Source organism: Acartia tonsa, chromosome 1, assembly GCF_053477335.1.
Source record: "Acartia tonsa isolate MP-2025a chromosome 1, ASM5347733v1, whole genome shotgun sequence".
Classification (NCBI taxonomy): Eukaryota; Metazoa; Arthropoda; class Copepoda; order Calanoida; family Acartiidae; genus Acartia; species Acartia tonsa.
Window position 1 is genome coordinate 13,833,452 of NC_137260.1, and position 21,795 is coordinate 13,855,246.

General features: G+C 33.0%; 1 protein-coding gene across 1 annotated transcript in view; it reads right to left on the reverse strand.

Moving 5' to 3' along the window:
• The window catches only part of LOC145328618 (uncharacterized), a 46,418-nt gene that overhangs the window by 12,347 nt on the left and 12,276 nt on the right, over nucleotides 1–21,795 (reverse strand). Inside the window, exons 5-6 of the mRNA XM_080172374.1 lie at nucleotides 17,490–17,532; nucleotides 8,448–8,584 (exon numbers count right to left, since the gene is read on the reverse strand). Coding sequence (XP_080028500.1) covers nucleotides 8,448–8,584; nucleotides 17,490–17,532 — 180 coding nt within the window. The remainder of the gene's footprint in view (nucleotides 1–8,447; nucleotides 8,585–17,489; nucleotides 17,533–21,795) is intronic.

Below are 21,795 nucleotides of genomic sequence, written 5' to 3' on the forward strand. Positions count from 1 at the left end.
AACCCGACATATCACTCGCGAAACACTATGCTAAATGATAATATACAACTAAAAAAAGGTAAATTACCAAATACTTTAGTTATGTAAATTACAATAGTTTTGACAATCTGATATTGTTACATTAAGCTTACAAATTGTTTAAATTGCTAAGTGTAAGCTAGAATTAAACAAAGCATTTAACAAGAATTTATTACTAAATGTACTTAACTATAAAATGCATGTGATTTGTGTTTATAGAAAACAGAAAAAAATAAAAGGGGGAGGTCATTTTCTAGTAAATTCCGCAAAGGTGTGTGTGTTATAAGGCCTAAAAATAGTAGTAGAACGATAAGGTGCTCTATATATTTGTATTCCCTATTGAATAGAACAATAGGGAGCACCTTATCGTTCTACTACTATTTTTAGGCCTTATAACACACACACCTATACACACCTTTACGGAATTTACTAGAAAATGACCTCCCCCTTTATAGCGCATTTAAAATATAACCAGGGTTGGTCCATTCGTATACATAACAAGGATGACAACATCAATAAAAGCGAAGCACTGAAACGGTAGGACAAACGGACATTAACACTTGTATAGTGTCAGAACTGAATTGAATAATCAGAATATAGAATTATAAGAGTCGAAGCAAAATCGTAAGTAAATTTGTTAAAAAACTGCTTGATACAGGATAATGTTTATGGACAATGGACATAATTAATTTTTTAGGACTTGATTATCGAGTTGCTTCGCTTATAACATTATACTTTGTTGTCCCAGGAAACAATATACCAAAAATCAAAACAATCGGATAATTGGATCACATAAAAATTCGTTGTTAAAAAAGTAAAAAAATCAACATGTTTAAAATGGACGAACGGACATTCTGTTAATGATTATAGAGTTGCTAGACTTTCCTAATCGTACCTAACTACTAAAGGAATCACCATGCAAAGTTTGAAATCGATAGGACAATTCTAACATGCCTAAATTGACGAAAAAAGCTATCCGTTACGGACGGACCGACTCTAATTATAGAAAAGCTTCGCTTTTAAAAACCACATGTAACTAACTATTTAAATAGCTTATAGTCATACACTAGACCTAATTGTATAATCTAGTATTTTTACCTAAGGGGGGGGTTTTTAATGCAACCATCTCGTAATCAGTGATTAAATGCAGGGAGTAAGGGAGGGGACAATGGATCGAATATTCAATTTTTAGGAGTCTTAGACTTTGGGGACTGGCTTAAAGGGAACATGCAAGAATTTAGCAGTTTCTAATCAATCTTGGGGACCAATTATGAATGACGTCACGCAAAATCATGCATAATCTCGCGGCAAACTAGCGCGTCAAGAAAAAAATAAACAATAACAAGCAGACAGAATATTTTGATTTTGAAAATTATTTTGTAAATTGAATCATTACATTTTTTATATCTAATTCTTGTTTAATGTTAATTCATTCCGATTAGTTCGTTGTAGAAAGAAATTATATTAAGATTATTAGTTATTATGAGCAAAGCCTTCCTATAATTAGGTCCCGCACATTTGTACGTCCGTAACGATTAGCTCTTTTCGTTACTTTAGACATGTTAGATGTTTCTTATTGATTTAATGTAAAGGCAAAAGTTTTTTGTCTTTAGCTTAATATTTCTGTATTTAATGATCCGATTAATTTCAAAATTTTAGGGAAAATTCACGAAGTCCTGAGTTGTTCAAGGTTTGTTTATCATTAAAATCTCAAGATGGTGTTATTTTATTTTTCTGTCCTGGATGCTAGGAGCGCAGCTACCAGTTATCCTAAGATATGTTACTTAAACCTTAAGATCTTTAAAATTAAGATGTACTTATGTTCTCAACTATTTTATTTATGTAGTATGAAATTTTGACGCAAGGTATCTCATTTTTATTTCGTTAAATGAAATAACTTGAGTTAAAAGTTCTGTAGGAAGGTAATTGTTTTAGTAAGTTTTGTAATATAATTATTTAAAGGCTTTTTCATGTCTAAGCTTTTTAATAAATACAAAAAAAAAATTTGGGTAAAAGAAGTTGTAAAAGTAAAATGGTCTGTTTCCTTAATTTTCCGAAGTTTAAATAATAACAGTTATGGAAATGTATTGTTAACAAGGGTTTTGATCTCTAGAATCAAAGACTTGTGGTATAGCATCAGTTTAAGGATGGTGCATTTCGAAATAAAAACAATTTAAAAAGTCAAAAATTTCCACTAAAGGTTGCTATATTGCAAATACTTGTTTTATCTGGAAATATCTGGGTTTTCAACCTTAAAGGGTCACAACTATAAAATTGAATTAACTGCCCATTGTCCCCTCCCTTACTCCCTGGATTAAATGGCACTTAGAATTCGAATTTCGATCTGAAATTTTGCATGAGTAATCCTTGGTAGGTCTATTTTCCCTAAATTGAACAAAAAGTTGGAAAAGTAACGGCTGGCGGATGGCAGCTCAGCCGTTTTGCCGTTTTTTGCCTAATTTCAGGGCAAATTCATTGTTAATTACGTAGGAATCAACTTTAAAAAAAATATTTTTGGTTTAATTCATGGTGAATGATAGCAATAACCATTTTTTAAATTTCTAGTACCAGCTGCTAAACGGCTAGAACCGGCTGAAAACGGCTGGAAGCTGCCAAGAGAATGAAGGGTAGATATGGCTTGTGACGTGTCTAGGGGTAGGTTTTTATGGCTGCTGAGCTCAAAAATACTTCCAAAAATAGTGGTGGCCCAACCATATGGCAGCTGGGTAACAGCTGCAGCTCAGCTGCCAGCGGCCAAGAGTAGAATGAGTTAATTGAGTACATAGGGCTTGTGACATGTCTAGGGGTAGGTTTTTATGGGTGCTGAGCTCAAACATACTACTAAAAATAGTGGCGGCCCGTCCATATGGCGGCTGGGTAACAGCTGCAGCTCAGCTGGGAGCAGCCAAGAGTAGAATGAGTACATAGGGCTTGTGACGTGTCAAAGGGTAGATTTTTATGATTGCTAAGCTCAAAAAACTACCAAAAATAGTGGTGGCCCATCCATATGGTTGCTGGGTAACAGCTGCAGCTGTGCAGTAAGCCGTTGTTTAAGACTCAGCTGTATTGAATATTTTAGTATTGATTATGTTGTTGAACAGCTGAAATTGGCTGAGAACAATTACCAACAGATAAAAGTTTAAGACATAGCTTGTGATGTGTCAAGGATATAAAAAAATTTATTATTTCAGTAGAATTAAACTTCGCCCAATTAACATTATAACTTTATTTCATGGACATATTACTAGTAACACTTTTTTAATTTCTAGGTTTCACTGAAAACTACCAAAAATGTCTGAAAACAGTTATCAACAGCCAAAAGTATATGTTGTAGATATAGCAATATAAGGGGTAGGTTTTTAACTTTTTATGGGTGTGTTGAGCTCAAAAATACTACCAAAAATAGTGGGGTCCAATCCATATGGCCGCTGGGTAACAGCTACAGCTGAGCAGCAGCCGTTACCCTAATGCCATATGGATGGGCCTTTTTATTTTTGGGGAGTATTAATAAGCTTGGCACCTATAAAAACTTACCCAACACATTACAAGCTATGTCTTAAACTTTTACTTTTATCTGTTGGTAACTGTTCTCAGCCAATTTCAGCTGTTTAACAACTAAATCAATACTGAAATATTCAATATTTGGTTATCCTTTAATAGTACCAAAAAGTGCTTAGAGCTAAGTCTTAAACAAAGGCTTACTGCACAGCTGCAGCTGTTACCCAGCAACCATATGGATGGGCCACCACTATTTTTGGTAGTTTTTTTGAGCTTAGCACCCTTAAAAATCTACCCCTTGACAAGTCACAAGCCCTATGTACTCCTTTTACTCTTGGCTGCTCCCAGCTGAGCTGCAGCTATTACCCAACTGCAATATGGATGGGCCGCCACTATTTTTGATGCTCAGACCTACCCCTGTTACACAGCAACCATATGGATGGACCACCACTATTTTTGGTAGTTTTTTTGAGCTTAGCACCCATAGAAACCTACCCCTAGACACGTCACAATCCCTATCAACTCATTCTATCCTGGCCGCTCCCAGCTGAGCTGCAGCTGTTACCAAACTGCCATATGGATGGGCCGATACTATCTTTGGTAGCATTTTTGAGCTCAGCACCCATAAAAACCTACCCCTAGACACCTCACAAGCCCTATGTACTCATTCTACTCTTGGCCGCTCCCAGCTGAGCTGCAGCTGTTACCCAGCAGCCATATGGATGGGCTGCCACTATTTTTGGTAGTATTTTTGAGCTTAGCACACATAAAAACCTACCCCTAAACACGTCATAAGCCCTATCTACTTATTTCACTCTTGGCCGCTGCCAGCTGAGCTGCAGCTGTTACCCAGCTGCCATATGGATGGGCCGCCACTGTTATTGGTAGTATTTTTGAGCTCAGCACTCATAAAAACCTACCCCTAGACACGTCACAAGCCCTATCTTTTCATTCTACTCTTGGTTGCTGCCAGCTGAGCTGCAGCTGTTATCCAGTAGGGGATTTTTTTTTCCCGGCTTTTTTTGAAATTCAAGTAGTGCCGTTGCAATTATTATGCCTTTTGGTGAAAAAACACTTGTGTAAAAATTTTAACCATTTTGGACAAGTATTATGCCCAGTAATTTCACTTTGAAATTTTGACGCCCCCCTTATGGGGGTCAAAAAATCATTGCATCAGAACTATGGCTTCATGGTGCTCCCTGAATAGGTCTTGAGGAGTAGAATCAGGAATTTTTGAAATTTTGAAAATATCTCGTTCCTAGCCTGAGAAAAGTTCAAAAAACCTATAAAAATTGGCCAATTTTCAAAAATGGCGTTTTTTAGGGGTTTTTTGAACTTTTCTCAGTCTAGGAACGAGATATTTTGAAAATTTCAAAAATTCCTGATTCTACTCCTCAAGACCTATTCAGGGAGCACCATGAAGCCATAGTTCTGATGCAATGATTTTTTGACCTCCATAAGGGGGGCGTCAAAATTTCAAAGTGAAATTACTGGGCAAAATACTTGTCCAAAATGGTTAAAATTTTTACACAAGTGTTTTTTCACCAAAAGGCATAATAATTGCAACGGCACTACTTGAATTTCAAAAAAAGCCGGGAAAAAAAAATCCCCTATTATCCAGCCGCCATATGGACGGGCCGCCACTATTTTAAGTAGTATTTTTGAGCTCAGCACCCATAAAAACCTTCCCCTAGACACGTCACAAGCCCTATGTACTGATTCAACTCATTCTACTCTTGGCCGCTCCTATCTGAGCTGCAGCTGTTACCCAGCTGCCATATTGATGGGCCTTCACTTTTTTTGGTAGTATTTTTGAGCTCAGCACCCATAAAAACCTACCCCTAGATATATCACAAGCCATATCTACTCTTCATAATCTTGGCAGCTCCCAGCCGTTAACAGCCGGTTCTAGCCGTTTAGCAGCTGTTACTAGAAATTTAAAAAATGGTTATTGCTATCATTTACCATGAATTAAACCAAAAATATGTTTTTAAAAGTTGATTCCTACGTAATAAATGATGAATTTGCCCTGAAAATAGGCAAAAAACGGCAAAACGGCTGAGCTGCCAGCCGCCAGCCGTCACTTTTCTAACTTTTTGTTCAATTTAGGGAAAATAGACTTACCAAGGATTAGTCATGCAAAATTTCAGATCGAAATTCGAATTCTAAGTGCCATTTAATCACTGATTACGAGATGGTTGCATTAAAAACCCCCCCCTTAATTTTTGATTAACCTTTTTTTTATGCTACTTATGAAATTAATTCATTTTTGTATCAAAAAATGATAAAGAGGTAGAATTTTTACCGCTATTATATCTTATATTTTTTTGGTAAAATAAAAGAAACAGCTTCAAAGTGATTGCATGAACGATATACATTGTGCAGACTTAAAATTTTATAGGAAGGAACAGGACTTGGACAATGGCATATAAATTAATTTTTATTAAAAACTCACCTCTTATATTTCAAAGCATTAAATAGCAGAATTTCCCATAAAAGAACAAGGTGGGAAAAGGGAATATTTATCGACATTTTTTAAAGAGTAATAAGCCTTCATGGGACTTATGAGAAGCTACCCTGTTATGGAGAACCAAATCGGTTCAGCGGTTAGCGAGACAGACAGACATCGTTCTACTTGATAGAGATAGTGATCAACTCAGTTTATTAAAACATGTGTTATTCTTATTTGGTACACTACACGGTGTTTCGGAAGATACCAATACAATATTTCAAATTTATAATTTTGGTATTAATGGTTGAAAGGTCAATGCATTTGTAGAAAGTGTCAATAAAATAGATGTGCTAGTGGTTAAAAATATACAAAGCAAAGCTATTTTTATATTTGTATATTCATGAATTCTAAGCACGAAACCTCATCAAACATTTTTTTAAATCACTTAATTTGCCAGTGGAATTCCCCAAAAACCAATTCCTCAACCCCCTCATTATTTTAAGCCCCTGTGGATGTAACCACGCGAGGCTCTTACCCAACAGAAATCTCCTGAACCTCACTAAACCTAAACTAACTTTCATATAAGTGGGGGGTAGGTTGTGCTAAAAATCCGTAAAGATGCGAGTTTTAATGCTTAAAAACAGTATAGTAAAACGATAAAAATTATGTTAACTTTAATAAAATTATTTTGTATATAGTTCTTTTCATTTAGGAATACACATATTTAGTGAATATTATCGTTCTACTACTGTTTTAAAGCCTTAAAACTCACACCTTTACGAAATTTAAGCACAACCAACCACATCCTTTTTAAAAATGTGGGGGGGGGGGGTATAGGATAGTCCACTAAGAGATTAAGGGATTTTATCTGCTATTCAGAGCTGTGTACAAAAAGTAAACATTATAAATATAACACTGAATAATATAAAATGTCTACCAAATAATTTCTCTTGTTTTAAGATGTGTTTTTTATATTTATTTTTATACAAGTTTTCATTCATACAAAAATAAATTATTTCTTTGGAAAGAATAGAGAGTTGCCATTAGGAAATTGAAAAAATTCTAACATTTTGTTTAGTAAAAAATAATCATTAATTTAAAATTGAAAATGTTACCAATATGCATTATTTTGTATAGGGACGTCACAGGGAGGGGTTAAAGGGGCATTTTTGAATATTTATTCAATGATTCCTTATGTCCTTTAAGATTTATAAAACCGACGCGATAGATCAATTTATCTACAACAGCAGTAACAAGATGCATCCAATAGAGTAATCTCCAAACTACTTTTACATTAAGTATTTATTATTGAGCTAAGCCTTTGATTGAACGACCTTTGTCTGTGCATGGTAATGAGTTGCACCTATTTTTGGCAAAGAATTTTTTCTCCTAGTCTTTCTAGTAATGTTGCGTATCTGGCATAGCAGCAGTAATAACAACTTCGATTCACTTTTGTTATGCCGTTTTAGGACCAAGATTCGAACTCATCCCAACCCTAACGACGAGCGGATGCGCCATATCAAAGAGTAGCTTTACTCAGATACTCAATGTTCATAGCTAAAAATAGAAAGTTTGAGAAAGTAAAGGATTAAAGTTTAAAGTTTTTATTCTCCTGGTTAAACACTTTCACCACCAAGTCTAAAATTAGTTCACTTCTGTCCTTACAGGAAACTTGGCTGAACTTCACAATGTTTTTAGAGATTTTACAAGAAATTATAATAATGTTGCATGTAATGACATGATGTAAAGATTTCAAAATATAAGTTTACGCTACTACTTTCCTTAAACCTAAAAATTTTAGGTTTACTACCTACTATCCTTATTTTTAAAGAATATTTCAGAGAGGGTAAGGACATTTGTCTGTTAATTACACTGGTACCCAAAGTTTTATTATCACATTATCTTACTCAATAATAAAAATATTTTGTATAAACTTTAAACCAATTATCTTGACCTACAGAAGTGGTAATCTTGTTTATCATCATTGGGGATTAATTTCAATTTGTCGTCTATTGCCTTCTCCCTTTAATCCCTGGATAAATTATAAAAAGGGTGTTCATGTAGGGAGGGGTGGGGGGGGGGGGTAGGTAAGAGAGAGTATTCAATATTATCAACTTTATTTTTATTAGATAAAATTTATCATTGACAAAAAAACGTGAATAGTCCCTTTCGTGGCAACGCGCCCCTTAAGGGGCGATTGGGCGTATTTTTAAAATGGCTTTTTATAGGTTATATTAGGTTAGGTTATATTGGGTTAGGTGATTGCCCTACAGGGTTAGGAAATTGGCAGGGTTAGAGCCCACGAAATAGGAGAAAAGCTACTGTGAAAAATACGAAGAATCGCTCCTTAAGGTGCGTTGCCACGAAAGGGTGTATACCCCAAAAACTGCATAATACCTATCAGTTTTCTGAAAAAAATCTACCGGAAACCCTGTTACAATTAAATCACCGTTCAAATGAAATGAAATAATTTACCAACCTTTTCTACAACTTGGATTTGATTTTGGGTGGCTCCATGGAAAACCGTGAGATGTGTCTGGAGTGTGCAGACGGTGGCAGGTTCTGTGCCACATTTCAGGGGACATTGCAGCAAGGTGCTTTCTGACTCTTGTTCACCTGAATACAGAGAAAATAATAAAAGAGAGGAATCAAGATATTTGGAGGACTAAAATAGGCAGTGGGCCTAGAGGCCTGTTTTGCGCTATTGCCGCGGTGAATTTCATTATTATTCCACCACATTAAAAAATAGGAGTATTTTAAAAATAGATTTAATTTCCAGAAAACTATATTGGATGTTTGAAGCATACATCTGATTTTTAAAAGAAGATATAGAATTGTTTTGAATTATTATTAATTCTGACAAAACCTTGTAAAAGAATGTAAAATCATCATTATGAATTTCTCAAGACTTTGCTACTGACTTTAATCATTACACACACAATCAGCTTTTAAGATATAAATTGCAGTAAACTGCAAACTTTTTTTCTTAATAAATAAACGTTTTTACAAATTGATACAAACACTTGATTTTAAATCACAATTATCAGCTTTTCAGTAACATCTAGCTTTGAATATATATTCTTTTTCCTTATGCATGAATATAATTCACATTTAAAATGTTAGTTAAGATATTTATTTACAAGAGTAGAGTAGGAAAGGGTAACATGACTCTATGTTCACGGGGTGGGGAACCTGTGCCGACTATCAATTGGTTCTTTGGATATCAGCCAATAGCGTTGAAAATATTGACACAGCAAAATCGCTAAAAATAGCAGAAATTTGCTAGCAGGCTCCGTAAACTGAAACCAGGTAGTTTTCTGGATAATACAATATACATCTACATATACTATTACATTTATTGATAAGATCCTTAAAAATCATCTGTACTTTCTTCTATACTTTGGTAACTTAATAATTCTATAATAAAATATTAGTCTTCCCTGTTAAATGTACTCGAATAATTACATGTCAAAGGATCCATTTTCATTGACTTATCCCTCCCAGCATGTCAAAATTCAACTTTCAAGTTTGATATGAGGTTAATAAGGAAATATTTGCTGCTGGGTTAAGAAACACTTTATTCACAGTCAAGGCCTTGGGTGTTTATACATTGTAGATAATGTTATATTTAAAATTGGACATAAACAAGGAATAATCGCAAAATATAAATGTTTTTGTTCTAAAGATATTTGGTATGTTTTTTTTATATCTATTTAGAGGGTCAGAACCGAGCAAGAAAAAGATTCTATAAATAAATAACCTTTTCCCCTGTAAAAAAAATGTCTTGCAGCGTAGCTAATATTAAGGAGCGAGCCACTATTAAGACAATAAAGTGATACATGAGAAAGCCAAATGTATCACCATTGAAAGTAAATTTAACTAACAAATACAATTAGCTAATCCTATTTTTTATATTTGTTTTCTTTAAACACCAGCTCTCCTGAGTAAGGATAAATATTTATAATTTCTTTGCGTATAAGTTGTGGAGCCTTTAACTGGGCATATACCCAAAAAAAGAAGTTTGTTTTATAAATAGGGCTTGTATGTATGTCGGTTTCATTTTCATTTAAAAGATTTACTCAAAATTATGAACAAGAAAAAATTCATTAAATTCTGCAAAATTTAAAACTTTAGTGCATCTATTTTAAGATTAAAAAATTATTAATAGCATATACAATACCATTTTGAAATTATTTGAAACTAATTTTGCAGTAATTTTTCTGTCTCTTTCTCCCCCTCTCTTTTATGACTACTGAACATTTGTTATAACTTACTTTGTCCGTTTGTCCATCCATGATTTTTTTAAGTGCTTCGTAAATAATGGTTGTTGTCTTCCATGTTTCTCTATAAACCCCCTCTGTCTGTTCAAAATGTAAATAATTGTCTAAAATACTTCTAATATTTGAAGTTCCATAACCCGGCCCTCTAAGTCTGTCCAGAAAAAAAAAAATCGTCTAAAATACTTCTAATATTGTATGTTGCATAACAGAGGCTGCTGATATTTGTTTTATCTTATTACACAGAACTGCATTCAGCACGCTAGACAGGGATAGAACAATGGCAGAAATATTAATCTACAATCCATTCTTTCCCCTAATATATATAGTCTTCAATGGGTATTATTTCATATATTATAATTAAGGGAGAAGATTAACTTATTGATTATTGTCCTACACCTGTCTCCCTAGATTTCAGCACAATATAACAAAGTACATTTATATGGGTACTTTCAAGAAGAGAGTTGGGGATATTGGACAGTAAATAACACTGGTTCCAAAAATTTCTTTGGAGAGTTTAATTGAACTTTCAGTGGTTGCCTCTTTGGACATTGCCTCATTATTTGCTTTGGCTAAATGTGTCATCTTTCTTAAACCTTTAGAAAGAAAATGTGGGTACAAAAACGGCACTCCTTTGTAGGTTTTTCAAACGGAAATTCTTTATTAAAAAACCAGGGAAAAGAGAATGTGATACTGACAAACAATTCTAAGTGAAAATTTCCCCTCAATCCCCTTCCCTTTTTTCTCCCCTTCTTACCCACTTCCTTTTCAGTTATACCCAAAACAGGTTTCACTCCAATTTGACACCAACAAAATATTTAATTTTCGGCAATTTCAAATGGAATTAATTAGCTGTATAGCAGCCCCTGTTAAAAAAAATAATAAAACACTATTTAATACTAATATCCATTAATGAAAATAAAGTGTTAATATTTAATAAAATACTCTATGATTTTCAGAGAAGTTTCCCATCAAGGTCATCAAATAATCTGTACCTAATAAGAAAGTCACTGGAGAAAAAATAATTTAAGATAATAAGAGATAATTTATTTATGCCCTATGATTATGTCTCATATCGTACAATATAAAATAAAGTCAAAAGGGCATTATATCTGTTAACTGTATAGTACCTAACTCTTTAACTTCAAGATTTACATTAATGAACTTTTTATCCACCTTCTAATGACACTGTATAATAGCAAGGGAGGGAGGGAACAATGGACTGGAAATCTTACTAGAGTCCAAAGTTTTGTAAACATGTTTTTTCTTGCTTTGGATACTTTTTTAAAATCTTGATTGGTTGGTTTAAACTAGCGGGGTTCCAAAATTAACAACCATCATCAAGTTTTATTCTAAATAAGGCGTGATTTTTGTTCTAATTATAAAGGATGTATATATCAATGTATACTGTATAGCCTATTATCTTAGCCCTTAAAATCCCTGTTTAAAACAGAAGACCATTTATAGAACTAACTGCAATAAAGTTAGGTTTAAGTAATTTACTGATGCATAATTGCAAACAAAATGACGTCACACAAATGAAAACTTTAACATCTAAAAATATACATTGGAAAAGTTCTTTTATATTTTGCCCACTAAAAATTGCAGTTTATGATCAATAACTTGAAAGTTATGTTTAAGATACCAAAGATATGTCTTATTTTCTCTATTTTATAACTGAAATATATAAAATGTTTATACTTTTAGTTTTATATTTTTACCTAGGGCCTGAATTGGATTAAATTAATCTATAAATAGGTGATAATTTCCAAGTCTATAATAGTTATTTTTCGCAGCTTTCCGAAAAATTATAAGACTAAAACCAGTTTTGTTAATCCCGAGGGGTCGAAGGCCTGGGCTAACCAAACTGTTATTAATTTTATGATTTTTATTTTAATATTTGTGGAAAATTGTCTTTAATTCGATGCTATACATGATTTTTCAATATGGTTCTAATCCACCGGATATTAATCGGCTTCGAGGCCACTGGAATATGAAAAACAATGTTGTTATTGTTTTCGAAACAAATTTTCTATTAAATTCTGGACCGATTAGGTAAGGCTTTTAAAGAAATCAATGTAGATATGTAACTTCATCAACCCATATACAGATATAGCCCTTAGAAGAAAGTGACGCAGTTGCTAATGTGAATCTTATAAATGCAAGACCCTAATACAAAGAAAACAAAGAGGTGTAATAGCATTTAAACAAGGATGACAACATCCATAAGTAGCGAAGCACAAAAAATCGTCGATTGGAATACGTAGATTTAAAAGGTTTTTACTAAAATCAAGAATAGATTTATTGGATAAAATAAACATGAAACCTTGTTTTATTTTGCATGATGACAATGGTCAAAGTAAATTATATTAAAGATGCTCATAACAATGGGAAAAATTATTTTGATACAGATATCCCATAAAAGTTTGAAAATTGCATCAAAATATACAAAGATATGGGGAAATATGTAAAACATATAAAAATAGCCAAAAACCTGATAAAAGGCAGTCTGGCCGTCATGGTTGTTTTATTAAAACGACAAAAAAATTAATTTTTAAATCCTTACCTTAAAAAATTTGGAAAATCGGACAATATACACTGAAGATATGGAAAAAAGTGTTAAATATAGAAAAATAGCCTAAAACCTGCTAAAAAGGCAGTCTAGCCGTCATGGTTATTTTGTTTAAAAGACGGAAAATTTAATTTTGATATATGTAACTGAAAATTTTTGAAAAATCGGACTATAAACACTGAAGATATGGAGAAAAATCTTAAATATATAAAAAACAGCCTAAAACCTGCTAAAAAGGCAGTCTGGCCGTCATGGTTGTTTTCTTTAAAAGACGGAAAATTTAATTGTGATATCTATAACTGAAAAAATTTTGGAAATTGGACCATAAACACTGAAGATATGGAGAAAAATGTGAAAAGTATAAAAATAGCCTAAAACCTGCTGAAAAGGCAGTCTGGCCTTCATGGTTGTTCCTTTAAACGACGGGAAATTTAGTTTTGATATCTGTAACTGAAAAAATTTTGAAAATCGGACCATAAACACTGAAGATATGGAGAAAAATGTGAAAAATATAAAAATAGCCTAAAACCTGCTAAAAATCGGTCCTAACGCCAATGATGTTTTATAGTCAATTGTGCTCCTTAATGATGGGAATGTTGTCAAAAAATTTCAGCATTCTATCTTTTATAGGAGCTGAGTAAATCCCATTTCCCCCATAGCGTTACGGACTGACGGACTGACTGACGGACGGACAAAGTGAATTATAGAGTAGCTTCGCTACTAAAAATGAATGCAATCATACTTGTTTTTATTGGACAACATAAGCTTTTTAATGCATTAGGTCACAGTGAACTCTTAATACTTTTGTTATGAATGAGGGGGTTACCTAAAATATTTCGTCACTCTAGTAGTGCATTTCTAGAATAGAAAGGTATATTTCAAGTTGAAAAATAACTTTTTTGCCTTATATCTTAATAAAGTTCTTATCTTTTTCATTTTGCTTTCTGCAAATCTACCGTGTAAGCCTCTAGATGTCTCTAATGGGCACTTGAGTGGTAGTGGGTAGGTGAAAGTGTTCCAATTTTAGTTTTAAAAAAATAGGGGGATGGGATAATTTGTTTTCTTGAGGCGATTTATCTTGGGAGGGTGGTGGTGGTACTCTCCCACAAAATAGTTATAAACCTTCCCAGAACCTTTGAGAACCTATAATGTAATGAAGAACCATATAGGTTCAGCGGTTAGCAAGACCTTTCGGTATATATTGACAGAGACAAATACAGACATCTAGTTACGTTTATATAAGGATACTTTACAATAGTTTGAAGAATAAAAAATGTATTTGATCATCTTTCTTTAGAAAGTTAAAAACAAAAAATTTTCTTGAGATAAAAGATCCCTTCCTGAATCATATTTGCATTGACTCAGCCTAACATAATTCCTCCAATAATAACTTTTACGGTGTCTATTCAATTCCGCATAATAATTTGGACCAAATCCTATAAGATTTCTTAGGCTATCCTAGAAGTTAGGGTTTCCTAACTCTTACATGTTCCTGTAAAATCATTGAAGGCAGAGAAAACAGGAGTTTGAGTTTTCTAAGTCTTATTTATTTATAGCATGTGAGGCTTAGGAAACTCCTGAGGTTTTAGCCCTTTAACATCTAAACCACATAGTATTACAACAGCACTTATTACTCTGATCTTACATTCAACTCATATATTTTGTACATTGAGTCTTTTTGTGAATGGAATATGCGTAAGTGAAGGCACACCATCTTTTACTTTGCACAATATTTAGTTTTGTTTTGTTTTAATCTAGATTATATAAATAGTTTATGCTGTCAGCAGATTAGATTTATGTACTAACATTAAAGAGAAAAAAATTGCTAGAATTTGTCAGAAATAAATAAGCCAAAATATTAGGCCAAATTAAAAGTTTTTTTTTGTATTATAGTGTTAAATAAAGTTGTTTTAATTACTAAAGTATACATCATTTCAATGAAACTGTTGATTTGTCATTCAAAAGTTGGGAGGTAAAATAGATTTTCTGGTGAAAGATTTATTCTCAGGGGACTCGAACCCTGAGGGGCTTCCCAGTACCCAGTATAATCTAACCTGATAATACATAAAGCAATAAACTAACCCTCCCACCCCGTCTTATTTACAATTTGATTCAAAATAAGTGCTCGAATAGGCACTTCGAGGGAAAGTTTTATTTTTATTTTGGTGGTTTAGGTAAACATAAACAAAAAAGTAAAATTCAGCAGTTACCCCATTACTGTAAAAGTTAATTTGATTAGGTGGACACAACAATATACAGCTTCTTGGTAGGATCAGGGAGGAAGGGAAGATAGGACTGTAAATTGCACTGATGCCCAAAGTTTTCTTATAGACTTAATCGTTGGTTTAAAAACTTAGGACACACAATTTATAATAAGTCATCATCTAAAAATCTCCAAAAATAACTACAGAAAAAAACTAAATACTTAAGCATATAATGTGCAATGTATGAAAAGTAGAAGTCACTTTTTTAATGATAAAGAATGGAGGGACCAAAGTTAAATAGCACTACCCCACATTTTTAAGATCAGAAAAAAACATTTTATATTATTATTAAAGGCCATAATTTAAAAATTTAACAACATCAATTTCTGAGATTTAATATTTTAAGGAATACTTAATTTAATAATGAATGCACACTTATAAGAATAAGTGCATGTGCTTCCAGATAAAATATGATTTCAAACATTTAAATCTTGTAAACTTTGGAATAGTTTTTGACATTGTAAATCTCAAAAGTGGCTAAGTATCTTTTCTTGTCAACAGACCAACTAACCCCCTTCCCCCCACCCCCTCTATTTAACCCTCAGTTTCTATTTATATTATTTAACTATTTCTTGAAGATTACCTAACCTAATCAAAAAAAAAAAAATACCAAAGAAAATCGACCAAAGAATAGTTATTTATCGCATTTATTATAAACCGATTTCCGCGGATATTGAAAATGAAAGACTTTAAGATTAAAACTTTTTTTATTAGCCCCGATGGGCCAAAGACCCGTACTAACAGAAAATTGTCTCTAATACGATGCTATACATGATCTTTAAGCATAGCTAAGAACCGGTTCTAACCCAGCAGATTGAAAATCTAATATGGAGGGAGGGCCAATAGGGATTTAATGGAATTTGCTCCTAATGCTTCCGTGTGTCAAACTGTGAAAGGATAACATTCCACTTAAACTTGTTAACTAAGCTGTACAACAAACTTGTATCAACACAGGGACACATATTCTACGGATGCAGTACAGGATGTTTTAGAGAAAATATTTTAGTCAAACGGGACAGATATACTTATTTATAGCTTATAGTTAATAAATTCTATTCTTATTAGATTAGTTTTTGTGTAAAAATTATATCTCAATGATGCAAAATACAGTCTTGGGAAAAAACTGTTTTGAACTTTTTTTGGAGACTCATTTTGGCCCTCAACAAATTCTGATCTAGAAATTTTAATTCATAATACAAACTTCCTAATTATATGGGTAGAGAGAGAGGGTACATTATGCTGTTTATTACTCCAGTATAATTCGTTTCCTTATCCGTTGGCTTATCAAATTTGGAAACTTTAGTGAATTTTGATTGGTTAATTCATTAAGTTGAGTGATTAAACGTTTCGACCACTAATTTTAAACTACAGAAGTAATTTTGTGTATCATCATTAGAGATTTACATCAATTTATCGGCCATTGATCCCTATAGATCACTGGACTATAGGACTATTATTGGGCTATTATTTTACATGCTGTACTGCGAAAACTTCTTAAATGAGAAATAATACTTTGAATTTTAGCTAAATTACAATTACACTGTAATATTAGAACATCAAAATATATTCATCTCCTTTGTTATTGTACAAGTTATAAAGTTTAATTTCAAATATTATATTAGGTTCCATTCATTATTTTATGTACATAGTTAAATCAGTAAGTATCTACTCTTATTTTAGTTTATTTTAGTATTTAGTTCTTACAACCAACGACCTTCATTCAATGCACGAGTTTTGTCTTAGAAGTCCTATCTATGTCGCATACCTGACATAGCAGCAGTAGAACCATTTTTAATGTCTTTGGTTAGTTAAAAAACCAAGGCAAAGTTTTTCAACGTTTTATAGGGTATGATCGTCAGTCCATATGTTTGTATGTGATAGCCTTGACTGTTAAAACGGCCTATGACATACACGGATGCAACATTATTATAAGGAAGTCCATAAGCTGTATAGAGCTTTGATTTATGTGTATTTCATGATCCTTGTTTAGAATACTTTCTAAATATGATTCATATCATCTTCAAAATGATTAGGTAATTCCTTGAAAATAATAATATTTTACTTTCATTCATGTTAAGTAGGTAGCATCTTGGAGTTAAATTTCAAAATATTTTAAGCCTCTTTTTTAATTGTGGTTTAAGAATAATTCATTAGCTTAATTTGTATTGTAAAAGATGAAATTGAAACATATCATAGAACCATAAAAGATAACATTTTGCTTTACTGTCAATTAAGGAAAACGGATGGGGAATAGGTCGACCCACCAAATTCTATTTCATTTTTAAAAGAAGCAATTTTTCTTGGGGTGATTCTTCGGTACACAAAGACATCCTGTTACTTTTATTAGAGGAGAAATATACAGAAAAATGAGAAAATGTACAAGATACTACAATTTTTTAAAAACTCACCATTATTCTCCTTCGTATTTTCTTCACTTCCATCCCAAACCAACTGAAAATAAATAATATTAACAATAGGTAGGCATACATAAAGGAGATCTACGCTCTTGAAACTATACCATAGTTATAGGATATATGTGGATATATTGACAGAAGAAAATTTATCGTCAATTTAGGTTGGTAATATGAACCTCATTTATTGATCACTTGGTTCAATCAGTAGGAGAGTGGGGATGAGGAAATAGGGGTTATAGTATATTTAGTCAGCTGCGAGCAACAATTTATCAAGGTACATGAAAATATGGTGCAACATCCATGTAATAGGTAATATATCGATTACTAAACCACATGTAACAAAAGCATAAATTCTGAAGTCTGTACAACATTTAATATGCAAAAAAATACTTTATTTACTAAGTGACGCACAATGTTTTACTTATCAATCTTACTAGACCTATTATTAACATTTTAATAATTTAGAGTAAAAGGAGGATGTGCTTAAGGACCATTTGGGCAGGGGGGGGGGTTTACTCGAGAACCCTTAGAGCTAGAGGGAGCTAATTTTGGATTTAAGCTTCTATGGGGCCAAAGTTACTTTTAAAATTATCGTCGACCCCCCACCCCCCCCAAAAAAAATTTTTTTTGGGGGGGGGGTAAAAATTTTTTTTATTGCATTTCTCGCCGAATTAGGCAATTTGGAATCATTTGAGACCATGTTATTTTTTTCAAAAATTTTTCCCCTTACAACCAACCCTGCGGGGGGACTTGGTTATTTATTTCAAATTCTCGTTTATAAAGGTATATCTTAAATACAGTATGCTACTCCCTTAGTTTTAGCTTATTATTGCCCAATTCGGCAAGAAATGTTATTTTTTTCAAAAATTTTTCCCCTTACAACCAACCCTGCGGGGGGACTTGGTTATTTTTTTCAAATTCTCGTTTATAAAGGTATATCTCAAATACAGTATGCTACTCCCTTAGTTTTAGAGATAATTGGATGAAATCTTTTTGATTGTGTCACTTATTACCCCAAGTTTTGGTATCTTTAAAAAAAAAAACGGCGGCGGGACCGCCGCTCCCGCCGTCCGCCGCCGTTTTCCGTTTTGAAAAAAATAACATGGTCTCAAATGATTCCAAATTGCCCAATTTGGCAACTTAGTCATTTTTTTCAAATTCTCGTTTATGAAGGTATATCTTAAATACAGTATGCTACTCTCTTAGTTTTAGAGATAATTGGATGAAATCTTTTTGATTGTGTCACTAATTACTTCAAGTTTTGGTATCTTAAAAAAAAAAAACGGCGGCGGGACCGCTGCTCCCGCCGTCCGCTACCAAAAATTTTTTTTTTATTGCATTTCTTGCCGAATTGGGCAATTTGGAATCATTTGAGACCATGTTATTTTTTTAAAACGGAAAACGGTGGCGGACGGCGGGAGCGGCGGTCCCACCGCCGTTTTTTTTTTAAAGATACCAAAACTTGGGGTAATAAGCTAAAACTAAGGGAGTAGCATACTGTATTTAAGATATACCTTTATAAACGAGAATTTGAAATAAATAACCAAGTCCCCCCGCAGGGTTGGTTGTAAGGGGAAAAATTTTTGAAAAAAATAACATGAACTCAAATGATTCCAAATTGCCTAATTCGGCGAGAAATATAATATAAAAATTTTTTTGGTGGCGGCGGAAAAGGGTTGCAATCAAAAAGATTTCATCCAATTATCTCTAAAACTAAGGGAGTAGCATACTGTATTTAAGATATACCTTTATAAACGAGAATTTGAAAAAAATAACCAAGTCCCCCCGCAGGGTTGCTTGTAAGGCGAAAAATTTTTGAAAAAAATAACATGGTCTCAAATGATTCCAAATTGCCTAATTCGGCGAGAAATGCAATAAAAAAAATTTTTACCCCCCCCCCAAAAAAAAAATTTTTTTGGGGGGGGGGGTCGACGATAACTTTAAAAGTAACTTTGGCCCCATAGAAGCTTAAATCTAAAATTAGCTCCCTCTAGCTCTAAGGGTTCTCGAGTAAACCCCCCCCCCCCTGCCCAAATGGTCCTTAAGCACATCCTCCTCCTAAGCAAAAATCATAATCGAGATGTGATTTTTAAATAAGCTACTTAATATTACTTTTTCAATTGTCATTTCCCTTTTAATCTATTTAAAAAAAATTAAGTAGATATAAAAAAACAATTTAAGTAAGAAACGTTGTCAATCACTTAATAAAATAATGAAAAACAAATATTTCATCATAAATTACGTATTTTAAATAATGCTATAAAAAAGTTAGAGATAAAGACAAATTACAAAATTAAAACTTTAAAACTTTATTAATTCCTTAGAATTACAACGTTTCTTTTTTTGACAATGCAATTAAACTAAATTCATAACATTATTCATTTTTTAAGAGAAAAATTAGGATATGTAGGTAAGATTTTAATGCAACACTTATTAATATGGTAGCGAAGTATTATCAAACAGAGAAAGGGGGGACACTTTCCTGTTTATTTCACTAGTCCCCAAAGTTTTATAATAACGTTTTCTTATTTGTTGGCTTAACAACTTTCGGGACTTCAGAGAATTTTGATTGCTCGCTTCAAGTCGAGTGTTAAAACGTTCCACCTAATAACTTTAAACAACAGAATAAATAATTTTGTTAATCATCATTGGGGAGTTACAGCAATTTATCGGTCTTATCCCTTTAGATCCCTGATTATTTAACGATAAGCTAAACATAAGGACATAAGTAGGGAAAGAAAGATAATATAATGAAAGGGTCAGACATAGAGTAGCTTCACTACAAAGTTTTCTATAACCAATAATTAAAATAAAATAAAATAAGTTATTAATATTTTCTTTGATTGATTATACGGAAAAGATTATAATTATCTATACAAAATTACTCGTTTATTATTTTATTCATTGATTAGTTTTATATCTTTTCTAAGATATTAAAATAATACCAAATTGAAATTAAATGTCTCAAAAAAACTTCAAAATATAACACCACTAGCGGCTACGCCCCTAGAGGCCTCTATGGTCACTCAAGGACGGGGAGTTGAATTCGGTAACACAAAGTGGTACCCTCCCCAAAAATAGTTACAAACATATACCAGGAACTATGAGAAGCTACCCTGACTTGATGTCCTCTGAGAGGAGTAGGGTAGAAGACTTTGCTGGTTTGCTGGTGTTGTTGCTCTCCAGGTAGATGCACCTCGTACAGGCTCTTCCTCGACATCCATACTAGAGAAGTGCAGAAGGCCCTGGCACACTACCCCCCCAGTAAAGTCCTCAATGCCAACCCCCCTGAGGTGAACAAGGAGGAAGTCAACTTGCCCAGAATAACCAGATCCAGACTGTCCCAGTTATGTTCTGGTTACTGCAGAATGCTTAATTCCTATATGAGCAGAATTAAGCCTAACATAGACGACAATTGCCCATTATGCAACACAACCCCACACAACACAAAACATCTGTTCAACTGCCCAAATAACCCCACAGACCTCAACATTTTATCTCTTTGGACCCAACCTAAACAGGCGGCAGAATTTTTATCACTTGACGAGGGCATTACCTGAACAGAAAATTCGAGACTGACAAGATGTAGCTCTGGAGGCTAATCAATCAATCAATCAAGAAGCTACCCTGTAAAGGATAACCGTATCGATTCAACGGTTATAGAGTGATCCTTTCGTACAGACAGAAAAAATTACAAACATCCTGTTATTTTATTATTAAGATTGATGAAAGAACTCTAAACTTTTTTATATAAAAAGTATTCCCTTACACATATAAATTATGAATATAAGGAGGTGTACGTGATAAAAAGATAAATTAATAAATGTATAATATTCCATGAATTAAGGTTAACAAAAGATGATTCTAATGAAAGTATGAGTAAGAATGTCTTACATTTCAACCAAAAAACTGAACTTAGAAACAGAAGAAAAACACATAGGTACTTGGTTATAGTTACTGAAAAGTTGAACTCCCTCCCTTTCAAAAAGAAAAACATTTTATCCTTTATGACTTAAAATACATAAAGGAAAATTTCTTAATATAAGGGATAAGACAATAGCTGATAAATTATTATGTAACCCGAATTAAGATACACAAATTTACCTCTTCTTGCAATAAGTGGTTGAAAAGTTTTGACACTGAACTTAATGAACCAACCAATGAAAATTTACCAATAAAGTCCCAAAAGTTGTAAAGCCAACGAATAAGAAAACGTTATTATAAAACTTTAGGGACTAGTGTAATAAACAGACCAATGTTCCCTCCTTCCCTTCATTAGCATAGGGATGAATTTAAGTAC